Below are 18,534 nucleotides of genomic sequence, written 5' to 3'. Positions count from 1 at the left end.
ATGATTGTTTTCTTTACCTGAGTAACTGCTTTCACTTGCCCCGTGTTGACAGTGGTGACTGGGGTACCCACAGCGGTCTCTGTGATCACGTACTGCCCTTGGGGAATGGTCATCATCTGAATCTCTGATGCTAAAACATAGAAATTGGAGAATCAAGACTTTGAATCAAAGACAACTTTGAAAGATCATGTCTTACATCAGCAAGATTTAAAGTCTGAAACAGTGGGTGTTGAACAGAAATTCAGGTGCTGTAAAGCCCTGTCGAACTCCACAGGCCTCAACAGAATTATGCCAGGTAACACCAACTGCAGATTGGGCAACTCCTGTGGAGACAACACACCCTGTTCTGACCAAAATCATCACAGAATTACCATCCAGAGCTGCATGGACATGAGAAATCGTCTCCTGTCACCCTCCTATTCTGTACAGTTCTTTCAAGCACTCGTCCAAATCTGAACTAGCTGCTGTCCAGCATATGGATTCTTGCTGAGTGCAAGTCCTTTGGAATAAAGGAGCCCAGTATGCCTGCCCAAACCACATATGGAATCAGGATGGACCTACGGCAGAAGAGCTGCAACAACCATCTGCATTTGTCCGAAACTTTATCTTCCTGATCTCTATGAATATTAACCACAAAGCTTAATGAGCTCTGAAAACACAATCCTGTTTGGTAGCTGGAGACCTGGGGCACATATTAGTCACACACACTGGCCAGGCAAGTAGTGAGAGTACTGTGACACTCACAGTAGCTCCGAAAGGAGTTCCAAGTGCTGGGGAGATACGTGTGCTGGACTGAGGAGCCCTGCTGCTGCTGCAGGCCTTGGTTTGGTGTCGGTGTCACAGTCTGCATCTGTGAAGGGTTGAGTTCCTGCTGGGGTTGTTGCGAGGAGGGACTCAAAGGCTGACCTCCAACCTAAAGAAAAAAAAGGTGTAAGTGTTCTTGGTGTGGGTTAGGATTGCATAGCTCTGTACTCTTCCAGATACATCCTTCTTACAAAGGGAAAACACAGGGCACATCAAGCACAAGAAATGCAAAACTCTCCTCCCTCTCCTCTAACTTGCTTCACTTTATGGCCAGTAAGCACAGACCAGGAAAAACAGAGATGTTGTTTGCCCAAGTGAGTCTGTGGCAGAGAACGGAGATTAGAGGCTAAATTCTACCCAAGAGAACGAAGAGCTGCACTTCAAATATTTGAGGAATGCCAGTTTCCATTTACATATTTTAACCAACAAACTCTATTTAAGCTGCAAATTTGTCAGTTCCCAACTATTTATCTCTAACTTAGGGGAAAAAAAAAAAAACCACCGAAAAACCCACACAACAAACACCCCAAACAAAACCACAACACAACACCCCCATACATCCTGAGACACCTGGGAACTACTTGATGATCTCAGAGATGTTCATGTGAGAGTCATTTCATGTGTGGTCCTTTAAGTGACATAGAGAAGACTGTCTCCTGCCTCAGCACATGCAATATGTCAGCGGAACAGATTGGCAGGGAAAAGACTCCTGCAAGAGAAGAGGGAAATACCTGTGGTGATGACTGAGCTGCTGGCGATGGCTCTGTGACCTGGATGTGCTGCACCTGGATGGCATGCTGGGTGTATGTCTGGGGGTCATGGAGCTGCCCAACGTCCACTGTGGAGTGCTGGGACTGGTGAGGTGAGGTAGCCTGGGGAAAAAAAATAAGCAGAGGTGCATATTTCAAATTCTTTACAGAAGCAGCAATGTAAATCTCTTCTGGGACACAAGGTGTGGAATAATGAGGTAGGAGCCATAGTGGAGCACTCCTGCTCAAGCCTGTTGAGTTTCTTTGCACTCCTAGGAGGTAAAGTACACTTAACAGATGTAATGGCACAGAGATGGTTTTATCTCAGTGATCTCAATGACAAGGACTTGTCTGAGCTCATACAAGCTGCTTGTGGCAGTGACTGGTCTGAAAACCAGGATTTGCATCTTTCCATAAAATGTTCACATACTTAAGATCTGCATATCCAATTCTGTAGTTTGGCATAGCTGCGTCAAGGCAAGGGGCCAGAGGCTTTTAATGGATTTTTTGAACAACACCTGCTAATGATACCAATTGCAGTAACTTAATTTCAAGTCTCAGGTCTTGATAATATTAATAATACTGCAGGAATCGGTACTCATGCTCTTGTATGGTTACAACAGCCACAGTCACTATTAACTGGGGCCATTGTTTAGGCCTTTATTAACCCAATTCATAACCTGATTTGTAACGAGGGGCCAGAGAGAACACAGAATTTCAGATTCAAATCCAAACAAATGGTAGTTTCAGCTTTACCCAGTCGATAACAGACTTGAAGGCTACAGTGATTCCTTACAGCTGCCTATCTTGCTCAGTTACTCTAGTTACACTCTGGTTTTATTTTTAGGAGGCTGTTGAGCATCAGGGAATGAATATTCTAATAAATGATATGAAGGGAACAAGCGAGCACTCTCTGTACTCCCAAATTTTGGCTCCGGTTCACCGAGAACAAGGAAGTACAAATTAGTCTTGAACTGCAGAAAACAGGTCACCCACTGACCCACTTTTCCAGTTGGTGGAAAACGTTCCTGGAGCAGACTCGAGCGAGGGTGCCCAGATGGGGAGAATTAAGTCAAGACTTAATGTTGGTGTGTCTCCAGCAAGCTGACCAAGGCTGGCAGGACTATTTACGCCCAGTACACAATGCTTATGAAGGGAACCCTATGCATTATCAATTGATTTATCTGTAAGAAGTGGTCTGCACCACCTTTTGTAACCACTTCTTAACAAACTTCTGAGCGCTACAGCCCCAAGAATGCACAGGCTTGGTGTGGAAGGGGGCAAAAGCACAGCAAGACTCCCAGCAGGTTACTCACCTGGGCCACTTGAACAACCTGCAGCTGTATGTGCTGAGGCTGCTGCAAGCCAGTTGTGGACTGGGACACAGGGATGTACTGGATGCGCTGGTAATCCCCTTGGGGAGTCCGGTAGTCCGTGGTGAGGGTCTGGGATATCTCTGTCATGGCCTGGGTCAGTAAATCTGTTGTCTGAGCAGGGAGAAGGAGAGAGATACAAACCATCTTTGCATATTGATGCACTTTTGCAAGGCAAAAGTTCCTCACACTGAACTTACACTTACCTTGGGCCTGGTCATTTATTTACAAGAGCTCAATGTGTGCGGAGGTTGGGGTCATAAGTAATCACCAGGGATCATCCACTAGAGGACCATTAAGGGCTAACTTAACATACCATAATAAATATCATTATTTTTCTATTAGACAACAAAAGTCCTGCATTTGTAAGGAGCTGACTTCATTTCCAAGTCAAAAAGTGCTTCATGGTCATATTCCATCCTTCCTCCTCCAGACTGATACTTTTCTTGACAACTGTATTTCTGAAGTAGGTAAAACCATTTAATATCTAATTAGTGAGGTGTATGAAGCCAACAGCATCCTGATTGAACCTCTCATTTTTCAAGCAAAACAGTCTTTTATCCACTTAGTCTTCCAACAGTTTTAAACTGTGATCAATAGGATTTCTACAACTATGCAGCATCTCAGCACCCCTGAGGGATACATGTCAGATTTTCTAGTCTCAGCTTTCACTTCTGTGGCAGCTGATGTGTTAACAGAGATCAGCCACTGGAGATTCATATCAGTCAGTGCTGCACTGTCCAAAGGCCTACAGAGATCTTGACTCCCTGAACACAGCTGGATCCAGTTCCCAGTCACTGTTAAACATGTTCTCTTGATCCCAAGAACTGCAAGTACCTCAGGGGAGTAGTCCCAGTGAAAATCCATGAGATGTGTGTTTCTGAGTTCATTAGGCATATGTGAATGTATTATGTGGAATCAGTAGGTCTGAATGAAAGAAGGGAATGGAGTTGGGGAAAAAAGGCAAATCCTTAAGAGCTCCAGAAAGAAATACACAGTTCTGGCAGAGCAAAACTAAACCAGACTCAAAACCAGACGTGATCTCAAATCATGTCCTAACGCAGCCTTTAAAATGATGTCTGCCAAATAAAGTAAGATCACTAATACCAGAGGGCCTCTGCTGTGTCTGTTCCCCTCCCCTGGCCTGCAGCCCTTACCACTACGGTCTCGCCGGTGGTGCTGTCGGTGGCCAGGACAGCGGGGGTGGAGCTGATGACGGCCGTGGCCAGCGGGGCGTGGATCGTGTTCGGGAGCTGAGCGAGCTCTGGGTGCTTCTTACGGATGTGTTGTACCATCTTTGTCTACAGAAACAAACAGTGTTAGAAGGATGGGCAGGAACACTGCTTGGGGCCATGGGAAATGAGGCTGGTTGGGCACTGAACAGGCTCTCCAGGGCAGTGGGCACAGCACCAAGGCTGCCAGAGCTCCAAGAGGGTTTGGATGATCCTCTGGGGCACAGGGGGTGAATCTTAGGGATGGGCCTGTGCAGGGCTGAGGGTTGGACTGGATGGTCCTTGTGGGGCCCTTCCAACTCAGCATATTTTGGGATTCCGTGAAATCCACCAGTCCGGCCAACTGCAGCTTTTAGGTTTCCCTCAGTGAGGCACCATCAAGATTCACACTATGGGATGCTCTGGTCAAGAAACAAGGATCAGAAAGCCGCTGCTGATTAGAGCTACCTGACACTGAAATATTGCCCCAAACAGCACATCCAGTAGCTTTTTACCCCAACACAGCCAAGTATTTGGGGGACTTTTTCCGAAGGTCATCTTTTCTGTGTTTTGTTTCCCCACTCCTCTCCCTTGTAACTGTCAGTGAGCAGTTTCCAAGCCTTTCCATTTGTGATCACGCTCTGGTAACTTTTCCATTCCTTCTTTCAAGCTTGTGCCCTCTATTCAGGGAACCTTTTAGCCCTAAAACAAGCAGGCTGTGCCTGCATTGTCAGCACACGCCATGACACCAGCGCTCTGACTCAGACTAAGAGTGATAGGTGACGGGCTGTGGTGAAAGAGCATCACCAGGGACAGGCTGTGCCTTTTGGGGCCAAAACGCCTCGTACCTTACTGCTGTACTGCTTGGAGCAGTGAGGGCAGCACACGGGAGGGGTGGCAATGGTGCCTGTGAGCTGAGTGTGGGTGCTCAGCATGGGATCCGGCTCTCCCGGGCCTGCAGGACGCAGCTTCCGGATGCTTGGAGGCAGCTCAGCACCAGGATGGTTCTTCAGGATGTGTGCTTTGCGTTTGCTGGCACTCTTGTACACCTGCAGGGGAAAGATTTGGAATTAAAATGGTGCACTGCTGATTTCTGCACAGAAAACAGCTACCAGTTATCTTGATCTGGAAGGTCTGCGTGTGTCTGCGCAGGGCAGTGGTCACAGCCCCAAGCCTGTCTGAGTTCAAGAAGTGTTTGGACAACACTCTCAGGCACATGGTGGGATTGCCGAGGTGTCCTGCACTGGGCCAGAAATTGGACTTGATGATCCTGATGGATCTCCCCCAGCTCAGCATATTCTGTGATTCTCTATGTTTAGTTAAATCCCCCCAAAATTACAACATAATGCATGAACATATATAACCCTTCCAGTGCTTAATCAGTCTGTAAAAACAACTAACTTCTTGTGTAGCACACAGAAGCCTTTTGAGAACATACTGTATGCCGCAACCGGACTCAGAGCAGGACAAGGAGGCAAGAGGAAAACCCTTTTTGCCTGGTACTTGAAGGTCAAATGTAAGAGAAGCCACTGATCACCAAAGCTGTAATTTGCCCAATGTTCATTTGTTATGAGGATCGATGCCTCCACTCTCCTCACACACAAAGCATCAAACTGTTTTAGTTCAGTGATCGACATATTTTTTAATTCTTTTTAGGCACCGCAACAAATGAATATTCTGTAATATTATTTAAAACTATTTTTTCTCCCTTCAAAGAAAAGAAAGGAAGCATCACAGAAGAATATACTGAGGATAAGGACATATAAAATACACTGCCTGGTAAATAAATGCCCCCATGCACAAAAAGCAAACGCCAGGGAATAAGAGCGGGAACGCAAAGGCACTGCAGAAACAGCTTCAGGCTCCACTGAACACTGGAATTACTGGCATATGACTAAATGAGCAGCTTACAGCAAAAGGAGCTAGAGACTTTTAGGAGTGATACAGAAACCAAAAGAACTTAGCATTCAGGAACTATAGACAGACAGGATACTTCATCCTGGGCTGACACAGGACTAAGAGTCAGTGACTGTTTGCTGGATAACAGTATTTGTTTTCCAGTGCCAAAGACAGCAGAAAAGGATAACTCCAGTTTTCAATTAGCATTCCACTGCCTTGGCCTAAGCGCATTTTGTCTTCATTTTTTTTGGACAGTACAGCAGAATGTTGCTGGCAACCACCTCAGAAAAGGCTACAAACCCTGCCAGAGATTTCTATACAGAGACGGATTGGCTGCATACAGGTCTGGGACTGAGCTGTCCTCTGAGGGGTGACTTCCCACACACCTTATCACAGTATTGACAGAAGTAATCTCTGTTGGGTTTGATGATGGGCAACGTGAGCTCTGGCACCTCTTCTATTTTCATGTCTGGATGTCTCTTGGATAAATGATTCACCTTAGGAAAAAGAAACACAGAGAACAAGAACATATTACAGCTGAAAACCAAACAATTGCTGCTTCTCCTAGACATGGATAACAGCCAAACCAGAAGTGAATGATGCAAGTCAGCAGCACCAGAAGCATTTGCTGCTGCAAGGGGTATTGTGCACTCACAGTTGGCTGCTGAAGGTAAACATGGTCTTGCTAGATCTCATTTACAGTTTCTCTAATCAAACTAAGATGGGAAGGGGTAAAATAGCTCGCCAGAACTGTCTTGCAGCTGAGAGTGAGGCAGTGTAAAGGGCCTCTGCCCAGATCACAGCCCCCATGAAACCTCTGCAAACAAGATCTCTTGCTGCAGTACAGCCTTCACCCAGAGGCAGTGACAGGGCATGGCCAGGAGAGGCCCTCAAGAAGGGGGAGAAACAAAACACAGAAAGAGATTAAGAAAACCGAAGCTGTAAGGCTGAATTAGGCAATATTTTCATCTCATGTTCTGTTAAAATACATTACACGTCAGTCAGCATTACTTAGTGTTGAAATATGGGAGTGACAACCAGACATACAAGGCAGGCAGTGAAATGTGCAAAGACACATTTGCTGAGGAGACAAGACACACAGGTTTAATAAAAGATGTATCACCTCAACTCAGCTATAAAATTTGCCCTGTTTCACAGCATCCTGGCTGGATAAGACCAGGCTGGACAGAGCTCTGATCAAATTGGTCTAGTGGAAGGTGTCCCTGCCCATGGCAGGGGATTGGAGTAAGATGAGCTTTAAGGTCTCTTCCAGCCCAAAGCCTTCTATGATCATTGCATTCCAACCACTGGAATTCCATCTTCCCTCTTTAACTATTGATCAGGATAGAGCAGGAGGCTGTAGGAGCAGCCAGGCACTCACCAACATGCCCCTGCGGCGGAAGCCCATCATGCAGAGGCGGCACTTGAACATGAAGCTCTCGTAGTCGGTGGACGCGATCCGGGGCTTGAAGGTTTTCGAGCGGCTGATCCGATCGGCCTTCTTGGCCTCCCTCTCTGGGTTATGCATCCTCTGCATGTGCTCTCGCAGCTTGTCCTTCCTCTGGGAAAGAGCAATCGGGGAGAAAAATGTCAGCACCACCCCAGTGACTGCCTTACGACCTGTCATGAATGTGAGTTTTCAGGGATCTCGCTCCAGCTTTTCCTCTCAGAAAAATGTGTTTCTTCACCCAAAAGTGTCCAGTCCCTCAGTGTCCCATTACAAGCTCAGTGACAAGGAGCAGGCTGCTGCCACCACAGTTTACCTGGCTCACAGTCCACTCCATCTGTTCTGGTGGGATTTGGAAAGGCATCTGGATGACATGCTGACAGGATGGATGCCATGGACACAGGCACCTCTGTCAGGAATAAGATTAATTCACTGGCATCAGCAAGCAGTTTCTTTACTGAACTGATATAAACAATACAACCCAAGCACCTGCTAGTGGAGCTGAATCATGATCTAGTTCTTAATGAGTAGATAGAAAGTCCCTTTGCTGTTAAATTATTAGAAATAAGATCTGTTTGAAATAAGATGCTGGGGTGGCCTTGCCCCTTAGGAATGGATGTTGTAGCTCACATACAACACCAAGCAGTACAGGCAACTTGCAGGCAAGACTACCATGTTTACACATATTATTTGCTTCCACCTTTGAGAACATGAACTTATCTACTTGAAGGAGGGCAAGAAATGGTGTTTGTTGTATCAGGAATGGTCCAGCCAAGAGCCACCTCACCTTGAACTGCTTGCCACAGGTGGAGCACAGGAAGTCCTTGCGGTCCGAGTGCCGCAGCATGTGGAGCCGCAGCTTGTCGGGGCGGCAGAAAGCCTTGTCACACTCTGTGCACTGGTAAATCTTCTCAGAGTGGAAACTGCGCACGTGCTTCTTGACCTGGAATGGCAGATCATACAAAAATGGAGCTTATGCAAGAGAGAAGTGAGTGGTAAAACAGTCTAGGAAACCCTATTGAAAAGAAAGAAAGGAAAAAGGTTTTGAAGTTGTCTAATCTGTTTTGGTTTAAAAAGTATTTGATCAGAACAGATATCTCAACAATAGTTTCTATAAAGCCATAACATCTTTATGGATGGATGATTTGATTTCTTCAAGATTGATTCTTGAAGGCATCAGCTATTGCACAGTTGCACTTAATGGGCAGCAAAGGTCCACGATGTTGTACTGAATCACCCTCGAGTGAACACATTCATCTGAGGTTCATTATCTTCCCTACATTTGTAAGAAATCTAAATGCAGGGACTAATTCCTTTCAATCAGAGAGAATGAGCGTGCAATTACAATTGGCAAAAAAAAAAAAAGAGCCTTAATCAGAAAAGCATTTGCACACCATTCCTGAATGGCAATTACTTCTCCATACTCTGGGACTATCCTTGACCTCTTGAAACATCTAGTGGGGTTCCCCCCCAAATAAAGGAACTAATGAGGTTTGACATTTGAAATGCAAGCATTACTCAAGAAACGGATCTCTAATTAAATCTCTACCATATTCTAATACTGATCATACATGGAACAACTTGGTGTCTTTATGTGTTCCACATAGAAGTACTTAAATAGACAGCAGTGACTAGACATAATTATTCCTATAGCAAGAAGAGAAAAAAAATCATTGTTAAATTTCAAAAATAGAGCTGAATAGCTGGAAAAAAGCCATGGGTCCTTCTTCTGACTTGATCATTTGCATGGGAAAGTTTATGGGGAATTAGGTTGCAGTACAGCATTTCTGAATCATCAACATTTTTCCTTGTGCAACATTTACAGAAGATAAAGGGCTTCTGCCAGGATGGAGTTGTATTAGTCAATCACTTTTCCCCATCCTTTCCTCTTTAGCCTAGTGGACAGTCTATCAGTTCCTATTACTAATACAAACTGGCTTTCTACATTTCAGTTCAGTCAGGCTGCTCAGTAACACTGCTTTGTTCCTAGGAAGAATAATGAATATATTAATGGTACATCTCAGTTTTTTTCTTATTGGACATGGAAATAGAATCTTTAAATTCTATTAATGACCTTCCCCAAGTGCTCTGCTCACTGCACAGAGTAGCTGCATTACTCACTGCTCCAGTGCAGTCCTAAGCAGTGTGCAGGGAAGGAGAAGAAAGTGCCCAGCTGAAGCCCAGGGGGGAAGTCAGGAAGCAGAGTATCCTGATCTGTTCTGGCATTTCTGCAAGCTGTTTAAATGAATTATCCTGACAAAAACCAGGCAAGGGATTAAAGACAAAAAAACACTGTTTTTTTTTTTGTTCAGAGTTCTAATGACAAAGGATAAGGTATGTTCAAGTACAAGCTGAGTACGGCAAAAGACAATCCCTTTTTATGCCGTGGAGCTGTGGTAACCAGGGCCTCTGCTTTGGGCATTTCTGGGGACTAAGGGACCCAGCCTCCTGCAGTACAGTGTTTTCAAATGCCAGACTGAAGCACCACATCTGATGACTGAGTGGACAGAGCACTTCAGCAGCATAAGACAACATCTACAAGTGCTTGGCCACTCTTCCTTTTCAGTTTCTGACAGATGTGGATCCCTTCATCATGTGCAAAGGAACTCCTGTGCAGCATTTCACAGGGAGAGGGCTGAAAATCCATAGCCTTGAGAGAGACCCAGAAGGCAGTGCTTCAAATCAGCAGGGCACCTCACCTGGATGAAATCTGGGAAGCGTTTCTTACAGGTGGGGCAGGTGAAATAGCCGTCGTTGACATGGATGGCCACATGGTCTTTGAGCAGATCCAGGCGGTCAAAGGACTCGGGGCAGAAGATGCAGGAGTAGGTTTTCTGGTCCATGTGGAACTTCATGTGGCTCTCGAGGGCACCACTGTTGATGAAGCCCTTGTTGCAGATGTCACAGGTCAGGGGGCAGTTCCCCTCCCGGCCGTGGAAGCGCAGGTGCTGATCCAGCTTGTCCTTCTCCCGGAAGGCCTTCCCACACTGCAGGCATTTGAAGGGCCGGAAGGATTTTCGGATGAACAGGTGCTGCAGAGCTGCATTCTGAAAGAAACATCCCAGATACCTTTAGCTTCTTTAAGGATAGATTCCACATCCAGATATTCTCAGGATTAGATATACCAGATGAGCAGCAAACCTATACCAGATGAGCAGTGAACAACCTATGATGTTGCATCATATTCTGTCTCCATTTCACAGCAGGGGAGGCTGTGCAGGCAGGAGTCAGGGGACATACCTGCAGTTACACCTTGAGTTAGCAGAACACAGTGCAGAGTTTCCTCTCCATCCCTGATTTCTTCTATTTAGCTTATTTTCCAGAAAAATGCCATGCTAAAGACAAGTCCTCTCTGCAGTACAGACCTGGGCCTGAGAAAAGCTGCAATTCCCACTGGTTTTGGGGGATCAGGTCACAAGTTCAGCCACCATAAAAAGGGACGGTGAGCCAGCGCCCTGTTTCCCTCAGGAGCAGGGCTTATGAAATTCCACAGCCCTTTACATCACCTTCTCACCAAAGATCACCACAGAGACGTGCAGCTGGGGTTTAGCATTGCCTGGAAAACTTCTGCTGGAGCATACATTCAAGAGGTGCTACTGTAAGCCTTTCTGCTGTTATGAAAAAGAAGAATAGCGTTTCAAAACATGACAGCAGGGGCAGAATGGCAGGTTTAGGAGCAGCAGGTAACAACTTGTGAGCAGTTCTCCACTCCTACTGTGCACAACATCTCTTCTCGGCCTCTATTTTGTTTTGGTGTGTTTTCCTTCACTCTACCTTTTCTGTGACATTTCCTGATTATTCTCTCTTCCCCTTCTCCCTTTCAGATAAATATTATAGAGCCATCCCAGTCCTGATCCAGCAGTGTCTGCTGGAGGAAGAGATGCTGCTGTACATGTTGCCTGTAGAAAGAGGGAAGTGTGTCCTGCATCTGCATTTCAATACTGGATTAAAATTTCATGTTGGATAATTGGAAAGCTGGAATTAGGTGCTACCTCTGCATGTATAAAATCTCACAGCACACAGCACTCAAAGTACAGTGCAATGCTCTAAGCATTAAGTCTAAGCATTATCTTCTCTTCTCCAAATTAAGATCCATAAATGGTGATTTATTGATGTCTTCTCTTTTCACATGTTACACACAGAAGCTAGAGAAATAACCTGGAGGGCATGGTAAGATGGGATATTAGGAAGGAATTCTTGGCTAGGAGGATGGTGAGGCCCTGGCACAGGTTGCCCAGAGAAGCTGTGGCTGGCTGCCCCATCCCTGGAAGTGCCCACGGCCAGGTTGGACGGGGCTTGGAGCAACCTGCTCTAGTGGAAGGTGTCCCTGCCCATGGCAGGGGATGGAACAAGATGAGCTTTAAGGTCTCTTTCAACCCAAACCATTCCATGATTCTAAATAGCACTAGACATTGCTGATACCCCTGCTCACACATGTTCCATATGACCCACTTTTCCCTGAGCTACATTCGAGACTTCTGAAAAAAGATTCCCCTGGTTTCCTCTCTCCTTTCCTTGCGGGAATGTGACAGCTGACACAGCTGACATTTGCTGTGTCCCTTAAGTGCCTGCCAACAGCTGACATTGAATAAGTGAAGTTAGGAGCTCTTCTGCTGCAATGAGGGAACAGCTTGGGAATACTGTCAAATGCTGTGTTAAGGATTAAATTTGTGAGCCTGAAAGGTCCTTTTCACCATCTGAACTGCAGAGGCGAACCTAGACTTCCATTCCAGGAAAGGAACGGGAGAATTACTCAAAAACCTATGAGTTTCATACAGGAGCTCCAAATGAACTGTCATCATCTCCATTCTCCATTTTACAAGTGAGACAATGGGAAATACAGAGATCTGCTGTAAGTCACCCCAGAAACTGGAAACACAGACATGTGCTGTGTAAAAACTAATATGCTGTATGGAGTCACGAGTACATAAGTTCCCCTGAACCACAGGGATATGCTAATAAAACACATATAGTTGAAGAAATGCACTTCAAGTCCTGAACTGCACTATTAATTTGCTATTTGATCACTGGTACCTTACCCGGGAGCTGAGTGGGAAGACAGCAGGATAACTCAACACAGTCCCACTGCTATCCAAGGGCCACAGAAGGGTGAATCGTTTTACTGCTCTTTGGCTAGATAAGCTATCAACTATAAAAACAGAAAAAGAGAACTAAGTGTTGTCTCATTAACTCATAATATTAATCCAGCACAAACAATTGTGCAAACAAATCCTCCCAAACTTTAAGATGGATATTACAGCTCTTCACCCAAGCAGTTTACTCCTATAATATCCACCTTAAATTTATAATTAATTGGCATGAAAAGAACTAGAGTTCTGCAAAATAGTTTTTCAGGTAACACTTAGTTCTGGACAGTGGTTGCTTCAAGAACAAATGTGACAATTTACAGTGTGGGTTCAATCAGGAAACACTAAACAGGAGCTGGACAAAACAACAATGGAAGGCGATGTTGGTATGTCCCATTGGATTAGATACAGCAAAAACCCAATGAAGCAAAAACCCAAACCTACCTGCAGCTCCAGCTGAACAGGCAGCATTGAGGGAGAGAAAAATACTTATGTTATGCAATGGACTTGAAAACAGAAGCCTTGACTTCTGCAGATCAGCAGAAGGGCCAGCTCTTCTAACTGGAGTTTACTCCTTTGAGGTTTTTGCCTCAGGAAACACTAAACAGACCTTGGAGGTTTACTCTGTAGTTAGTAACTGCCCAAGGGGAGTTAAAGGGCAAAGATAAAACCCACAGATAATCTTGAAGGTGTTTTGTGACCTTTCCTGTTCTCTGGGGCGGATTAACAATGATGCAGTGCACGGCAGAGCCACTGTGAGAACGAAATACTTTCAGCAGAAGGGAATAATTAGGGCAGGATGACAACAGGGCAGGGATTAGAAGAGTGAAAAAGTTAAGGAGAAAGGACTTTTTCTAACCTCATCTTACTGGCTGTACTCCCTGTTACACAACTGGTTGCATTTCTTTCAGCACGAAGGAAGTGATTGTGCTTTCTAAATCATATCTCTATCCCTGCCAGGTTCTGGCATCAGCACACAGACACTTTAGATACTGCCCACAACTGAATTAAAAACAAACATTCATTTTGGCTGTGCACCACAATGTTCCTCTAATGTGTTACAAGAGTATCTCGAAGGGTGGGTGTATCTCTTTGCAATGCTGGGGACACAACTGCCATAGTTAAGGTCTGATCTCCAAGGAAACTCCACAGGCTATAAAGCAGAGGCTGAAAAATTAACTGATCCTATCAGGACTTGAATCCTGGGGCACCACAGATAACTGCTTCCAGCTAGAATGAAAACCCTCTGCCTTAAACCTTAGAAAAGCTGAAGCAATTCCCAAAGAATGACTGTTTTTGATAATTAAATCCTATATGAGTAATAAAGAAGTAGAGCTACACAAGTCTCTGGATTATAGCAGTCAGGACTTTCTACCTTTTCTTTGGAAGTGAATAATGTATACTACACATCTAAAATCCAAATGTTTGCTTGTTTATGTTATTAAGTACACATTAGTATAAGCAGGTGCTGTGAATAGCTGAGCTGAGTGAGCGTTCAGAGGGTGATTTTTCAGTGCTTAGAAAATAATACTTGCTGGTTTAGCCTTAACTGAGTGCTCATTGCTCACAGTCTGATGCAATAAGGAAGGGTCTGTGCAACCATCCGTTTGCCATTCTGCCAGTGCTTCTGGCTTGAAACACCTCCAGAACTCTGCTGAACACGAGCCGCCAGATGCATGGGAAGTTAGGAAGATTTGAGGGACAAACGTGTCACTAAACCACCACTGCACCCTCTTAGCTGTCATCTGTGATGAATTTCCAAGCTAAGTCACAAGACAAGTAACTTCAGAATTTTTGTACCTTTCTTCCCATATTCACTGTTTCAGAAGATTTGAAGTTCGTATCTTGGGTTTCAAAGTTCAGGGAAATGGCCAAGACTTTCTCTTCTTACTGAGGAAGCTGTAGCACACTGTAAGCAGTCCATTCCCCATGCTCTTTACTGACAAAAACTCAGCATCTCTCTTTGTACTCTGTTATCTTCCCTTCAATACATTCAGTAAAAATCTCTTAAGATTTTAATCTATGAAAATGAAATTACTGGTAGAACCTTGTCATTCGGAGACTGCAAGCATTTTAGATGGTTAAAAATGTTCAGTCTTAATGTGCTCAAGCCAAATCCTTCCTTCAAGATGTGCGTTTTTGGGGTAACACCACCACTGGCCTTGCACGTGTATTGCTATAAACTGCAAGCAAAATTTGTCTCAACATCTTCCTACACAGAACAACTGAACTCTTTCCTAATCCTTTCTCATCCCCTAAAAATGAACTTACCCCCATTGCAGCTGTTCCTTTCTTTAATCCAAATTTTATACATGGAAGAAAAAGGAAAAGATTTTAAGCTAAATAAACCCATCTCCCAGTTACACAACTTCAAGGATTATTTGCTCGAATCATTTCCCTCCCACACATAGTAGAGAAAAAAACAGCTCACCCAGCTGACACAGAGCTCAGGCTCAAAGCGTTTGGTGTTGGTACACAAAGCTCTTAGCGCAGGTTTTGATCTCAAAAGCACGTTTTTCTACCCCAAAAAAGAATTTTAATCACTAAATATCACCATTTAAGTGGATCTAAACTGTAGTTGTGGTTCCTCTTTGACAACTTTGCAGTAGCGTTCTGAGAGACACAGATGGTGCTGTGAGCAAGTCATTAGTCTGTGCCACAGCACCACAATTCCACCGGCTGTTTGCAGCTCCCCTGCTCGCCAGCTCGGATGGACTGCATTCCCTGAGAGAATTACTGTGCTGCAATTCAATCAGCTCCAACTGCTGACCAGTTCTCACTAACACTTGAGATATTGGTTCTTAACGTGAGACTTGCCATCCTCAGTGCTAAGAAACCTGCTAGGAATGAGATGCTTTAGATTTGGAGGTGGATACGACAGTGAGAGGCAGAGCAGCTGCTCCTGGCAGGTGGGTCTGGCATTCCCTGGCTTACAGCGGATGGAGGGGGGGGGGGCTGTGCTCTGCCATCCCTCAGTGCTTACCCTGATGCGCTTGGCTCTCCTCATGTCATCTGCTGTCATGGTGCTCTGCGTGGGCCCCGCGCTGCCCTCGTGCTGCGGCTGCACCTGGAGCGCGGAGGGTTCCTGCTGCTCCAGGGCCGGCTGCGGCTCCGGCGGCACCGGAGTCTGCTCCTGCTGCTCCAGCCCGTTCAGGGCGGCTTGTCCGGCCTCATCAAACTGCCCCTTGCTGGAAAAATGCAGCAAGTCCTGAAACCGCAAATCATACAACTGGTGATTATTCCCCCCACCCACTGAGAAACGCTTTGACAACACTCAGCAGACAACAGGATTTCTACATTTTTCATCACAAGCTATGAACAAAACATGTATACCCCAACTCCTACAGTTCTCCTGCCATGTCCACTGATGCTTTCCCACATCACCTTCATCTACAGCAACATTGCTCAGAGCCAGGGAAGGAACGCTGCAGGTGGGTGACTCCGCTGACCAGCCACAGAAAATCAACATTATCCAATCTTCTGCACTCAGGGCTATTTCTGCTTTAACCAAAGATGATGTAGGCTGACCTGGGAGAAATCTTACAACCAAAGTGACTAGTGCAGACCAGGGAAAGGAGAGGATTCCTGTCTTGTTGAAACTGTTCAAGCATTATTGTGTGTCGTTAGTAGTGTCTTCTTTCTGACAAACTCTCTGGAGTGCTAGAGAGTGACAAACGAGGTGATTACAACTGTGCACTGTGTTTTTCTATCCAGTTTCCAGCTCTGCACACTCTTGTCCACCCAGCTGCACACATCACTAACACTTATCACACAAAGCTGTTTTCCTCCTTTTTTGAATTACCATAAAAAGGGAGGGTGTTGTGAGTGGGAAGCACATGCCAAAAATCTACATTCTTTTCCTGTAAGTTCCAGTAACTTCTCTGGCATGGAATTCTCCTGTATTACATGAAAAAAAATCACACATAGATCCTTACTTGACACCACTTAATGCAACTAAGGAAACTTAAAAGCACAAGCTAGGAAGCAGAGCACCAGAATTATGTCAGCTCAAGGCTGGTGCTGTCAAAGCACAAAAGTGGGTGTGGGAGAAGAAAACCAGGGTGCCAGGAGGAGTGAGGCCCTTACAAACCAGGACTGCTCACCAGAGAGACACTTGGTAGAACAATACACCAGCCAAGTGTCCAGCCCAGGTTTAGGTGCCAAGTTTCCACCCTGACTGACATTAGACTGTGCTCACATCCTGACTCTCAAGTTCTCAGGCAGAACTTGTGCCTGGTCTTTAGGGAAGTGGGCAGACCTCCAAAGGCTTAGGACACCACTGTGGCCCTGCTCCACTGCACAGACACTCCAGGCCTGGCCACGCTCCAAGCTGGTAGGACATGAGCCACCTCCAGTCCAGAGGCCACTCACACCCATTAACATGGGATTGTGCCCAGCAAGCCCTGTCTCCCCAGAGTGAAGGGTTTGGGAGCAGCAGTATGTGTATTTGTCTAAAGAGGGCTGGTGGGTGTCACGTCAGCCTGGGGAGAGGGTCAGCCTGCACTTAATGCAGCATTTAGGGCACTGCAGCAGGAATCCATAGGCAGAGAACACGTTCCTCCCTCTGAGTCAGCACAGAGCCATGACCCAGTGAGATGCCAGAGGAAAATTACCACTCCAGATATCAGCTTTCAGCTAAATCATAAAACAGAGCACTGATCTCTTTTGACACCACTCAGAAAAGGACTTAGTGGTAACCTAAGCATGGGCAGCATCAGAGAATTTAGCATTTTACTTGAATGCATCGTATTGGGTCCCTACAGAATATAACCAACAGCCACAAGCAAAAGAACATTTTGCAATAAGCCTGCCTACAGGAGGCCCTTCTGTTAATATTAAAACATCACAGAGAACCATAGCTCAAACTGATTTAATTCCACCAGCAGCAGTTATAAGAGCAGGCTGATCTCACATTCCAGAAAGGACAAATAGGAACCTAAATTCCCATTACAGTTTTACTGTCTAAATTACTTCTGTGATGCTGCTAAAGTGCTGCAATAACCCACCTCACTGCTAAGTGTTCTGGGATGAAACTTGCTGTAGAAATGCAAGTGATTTTACAGTGGAAGGGAAGTGGTTTGCTCTCCTGCAGAGAATCGCAGTTAGAAAACAAGAATTACTCAGGTTTAAGTCCAAAGCACACCCTCAGTTTGCACTAATGCCCCAAATTCTTTTTTTAGTCAAGAGTTTACATCCCACAGGATATTTTTTCCTCCTCTCCATCTCCAAAAATATACCTGTGTCCCTTCTTCACACTTTTCCCCATTTTCACTGGTTACTTCCATGCGCATGAATTTGGGAGGGCGCCCGGGGCGTCTGCCTGGTCCAAACCTCCTCTTCCCTCGCCCACGACCTCGGCCTCTGGCTCTGCAGAACACACAGTGCCACAGGTTAGAGACAAAAAAGAGATGGATTTGGATTCTCTACTGATTTTATGCATTCTTTCTCAGCATCACTGTTCACCCACTCGTCTCTGCAACAATGGCCTCCAGTAAATAATAAAACCTGAAGAAATTCTGGCAGCAGAAACAATATTTTCTGGCTGATATCTATTTATTCTGTGCTTTATGAGAAACCAAAGTCCAGAAGACACTAAATTTATTTCAGTAATCACGGGACTGAGAGGACGACTGGCTTCTAGCAAGTTCTCTGCCACGGCAACTCTCCCACTTCCAACACCCCAGCATACAGTGTGTTGGAAGCATTTTCAGCAACATGGAACAAGTGCACAAGGAAATCAATCTAAAACCTAGAGCCACAACATCCCTCCCCAAAAAGCACTTAGCCATTGATGTCAGGTCCTAATTAGAAGGGAACAATTTTGTGACGAAAAAGCAAAACAAAGCGAGAGCCACTCACTGTATTTCAGGGAAAAAAAGGCACCAATGCTCTGTGATGGATGTTTATAGATTCAGTTTTTAATAGGATCAATTGTCTAACCAGCCCAACAAGGAGCCAAGGCAC

The 18,534-nt window shown here is 45.3% G+C and overlaps 1 protein-coding gene across 1 annotated transcript in view; it reads right to left on the bottom strand.

Annotated features, from left to right (window-relative positions):
* Positions 1–18,534, bottom strand: part of PRDM10 (PR/SET domain 10) — a 44,174-nt gene that overhangs the window by 4,086 nt on the left and 21,554 nt on the right. The window contains 13 exon segments of the mRNA XM_032709395.1: positions 18–130; positions 745–913; positions 1,536–1,676; positions 2,870–3,040; positions 4,084–4,227; positions 4,986–5,186; positions 6,423–6,533; positions 7,418–7,597; positions 8,271–8,426; positions 10,183–10,530; positions 13,015–13,026; positions 15,554–15,778; positions 17,808–17,937. Of these exon segments, the coding sequence (XP_032565286.1) occupies positions 18–130; positions 745–913; positions 1,536–1,676; positions 2,870–3,040; positions 4,084–4,227; positions 4,986–5,186; positions 6,423–6,533; positions 7,418–7,597; positions 8,271–8,426; positions 10,183–10,530; positions 13,015–13,026; positions 15,554–15,778; positions 17,808–17,937 (2,101 nt within the window).

The sequence above is a fragment of the Chiroxiphia lanceolata genome, chromosome 23, assembly GCF_009829145.1.
Source record: "Chiroxiphia lanceolata isolate bChiLan1 chromosome 23, bChiLan1.pri, whole genome shotgun sequence".
NCBI classification, from domain to species: domain Eukaryota; kingdom Metazoa; phylum Chordata; class Aves; order Passeriformes; family Pipridae; genus Chiroxiphia; species Chiroxiphia lanceolata.
This window is presented reverse-complemented; position numbering and strand designations above follow the sequence as displayed.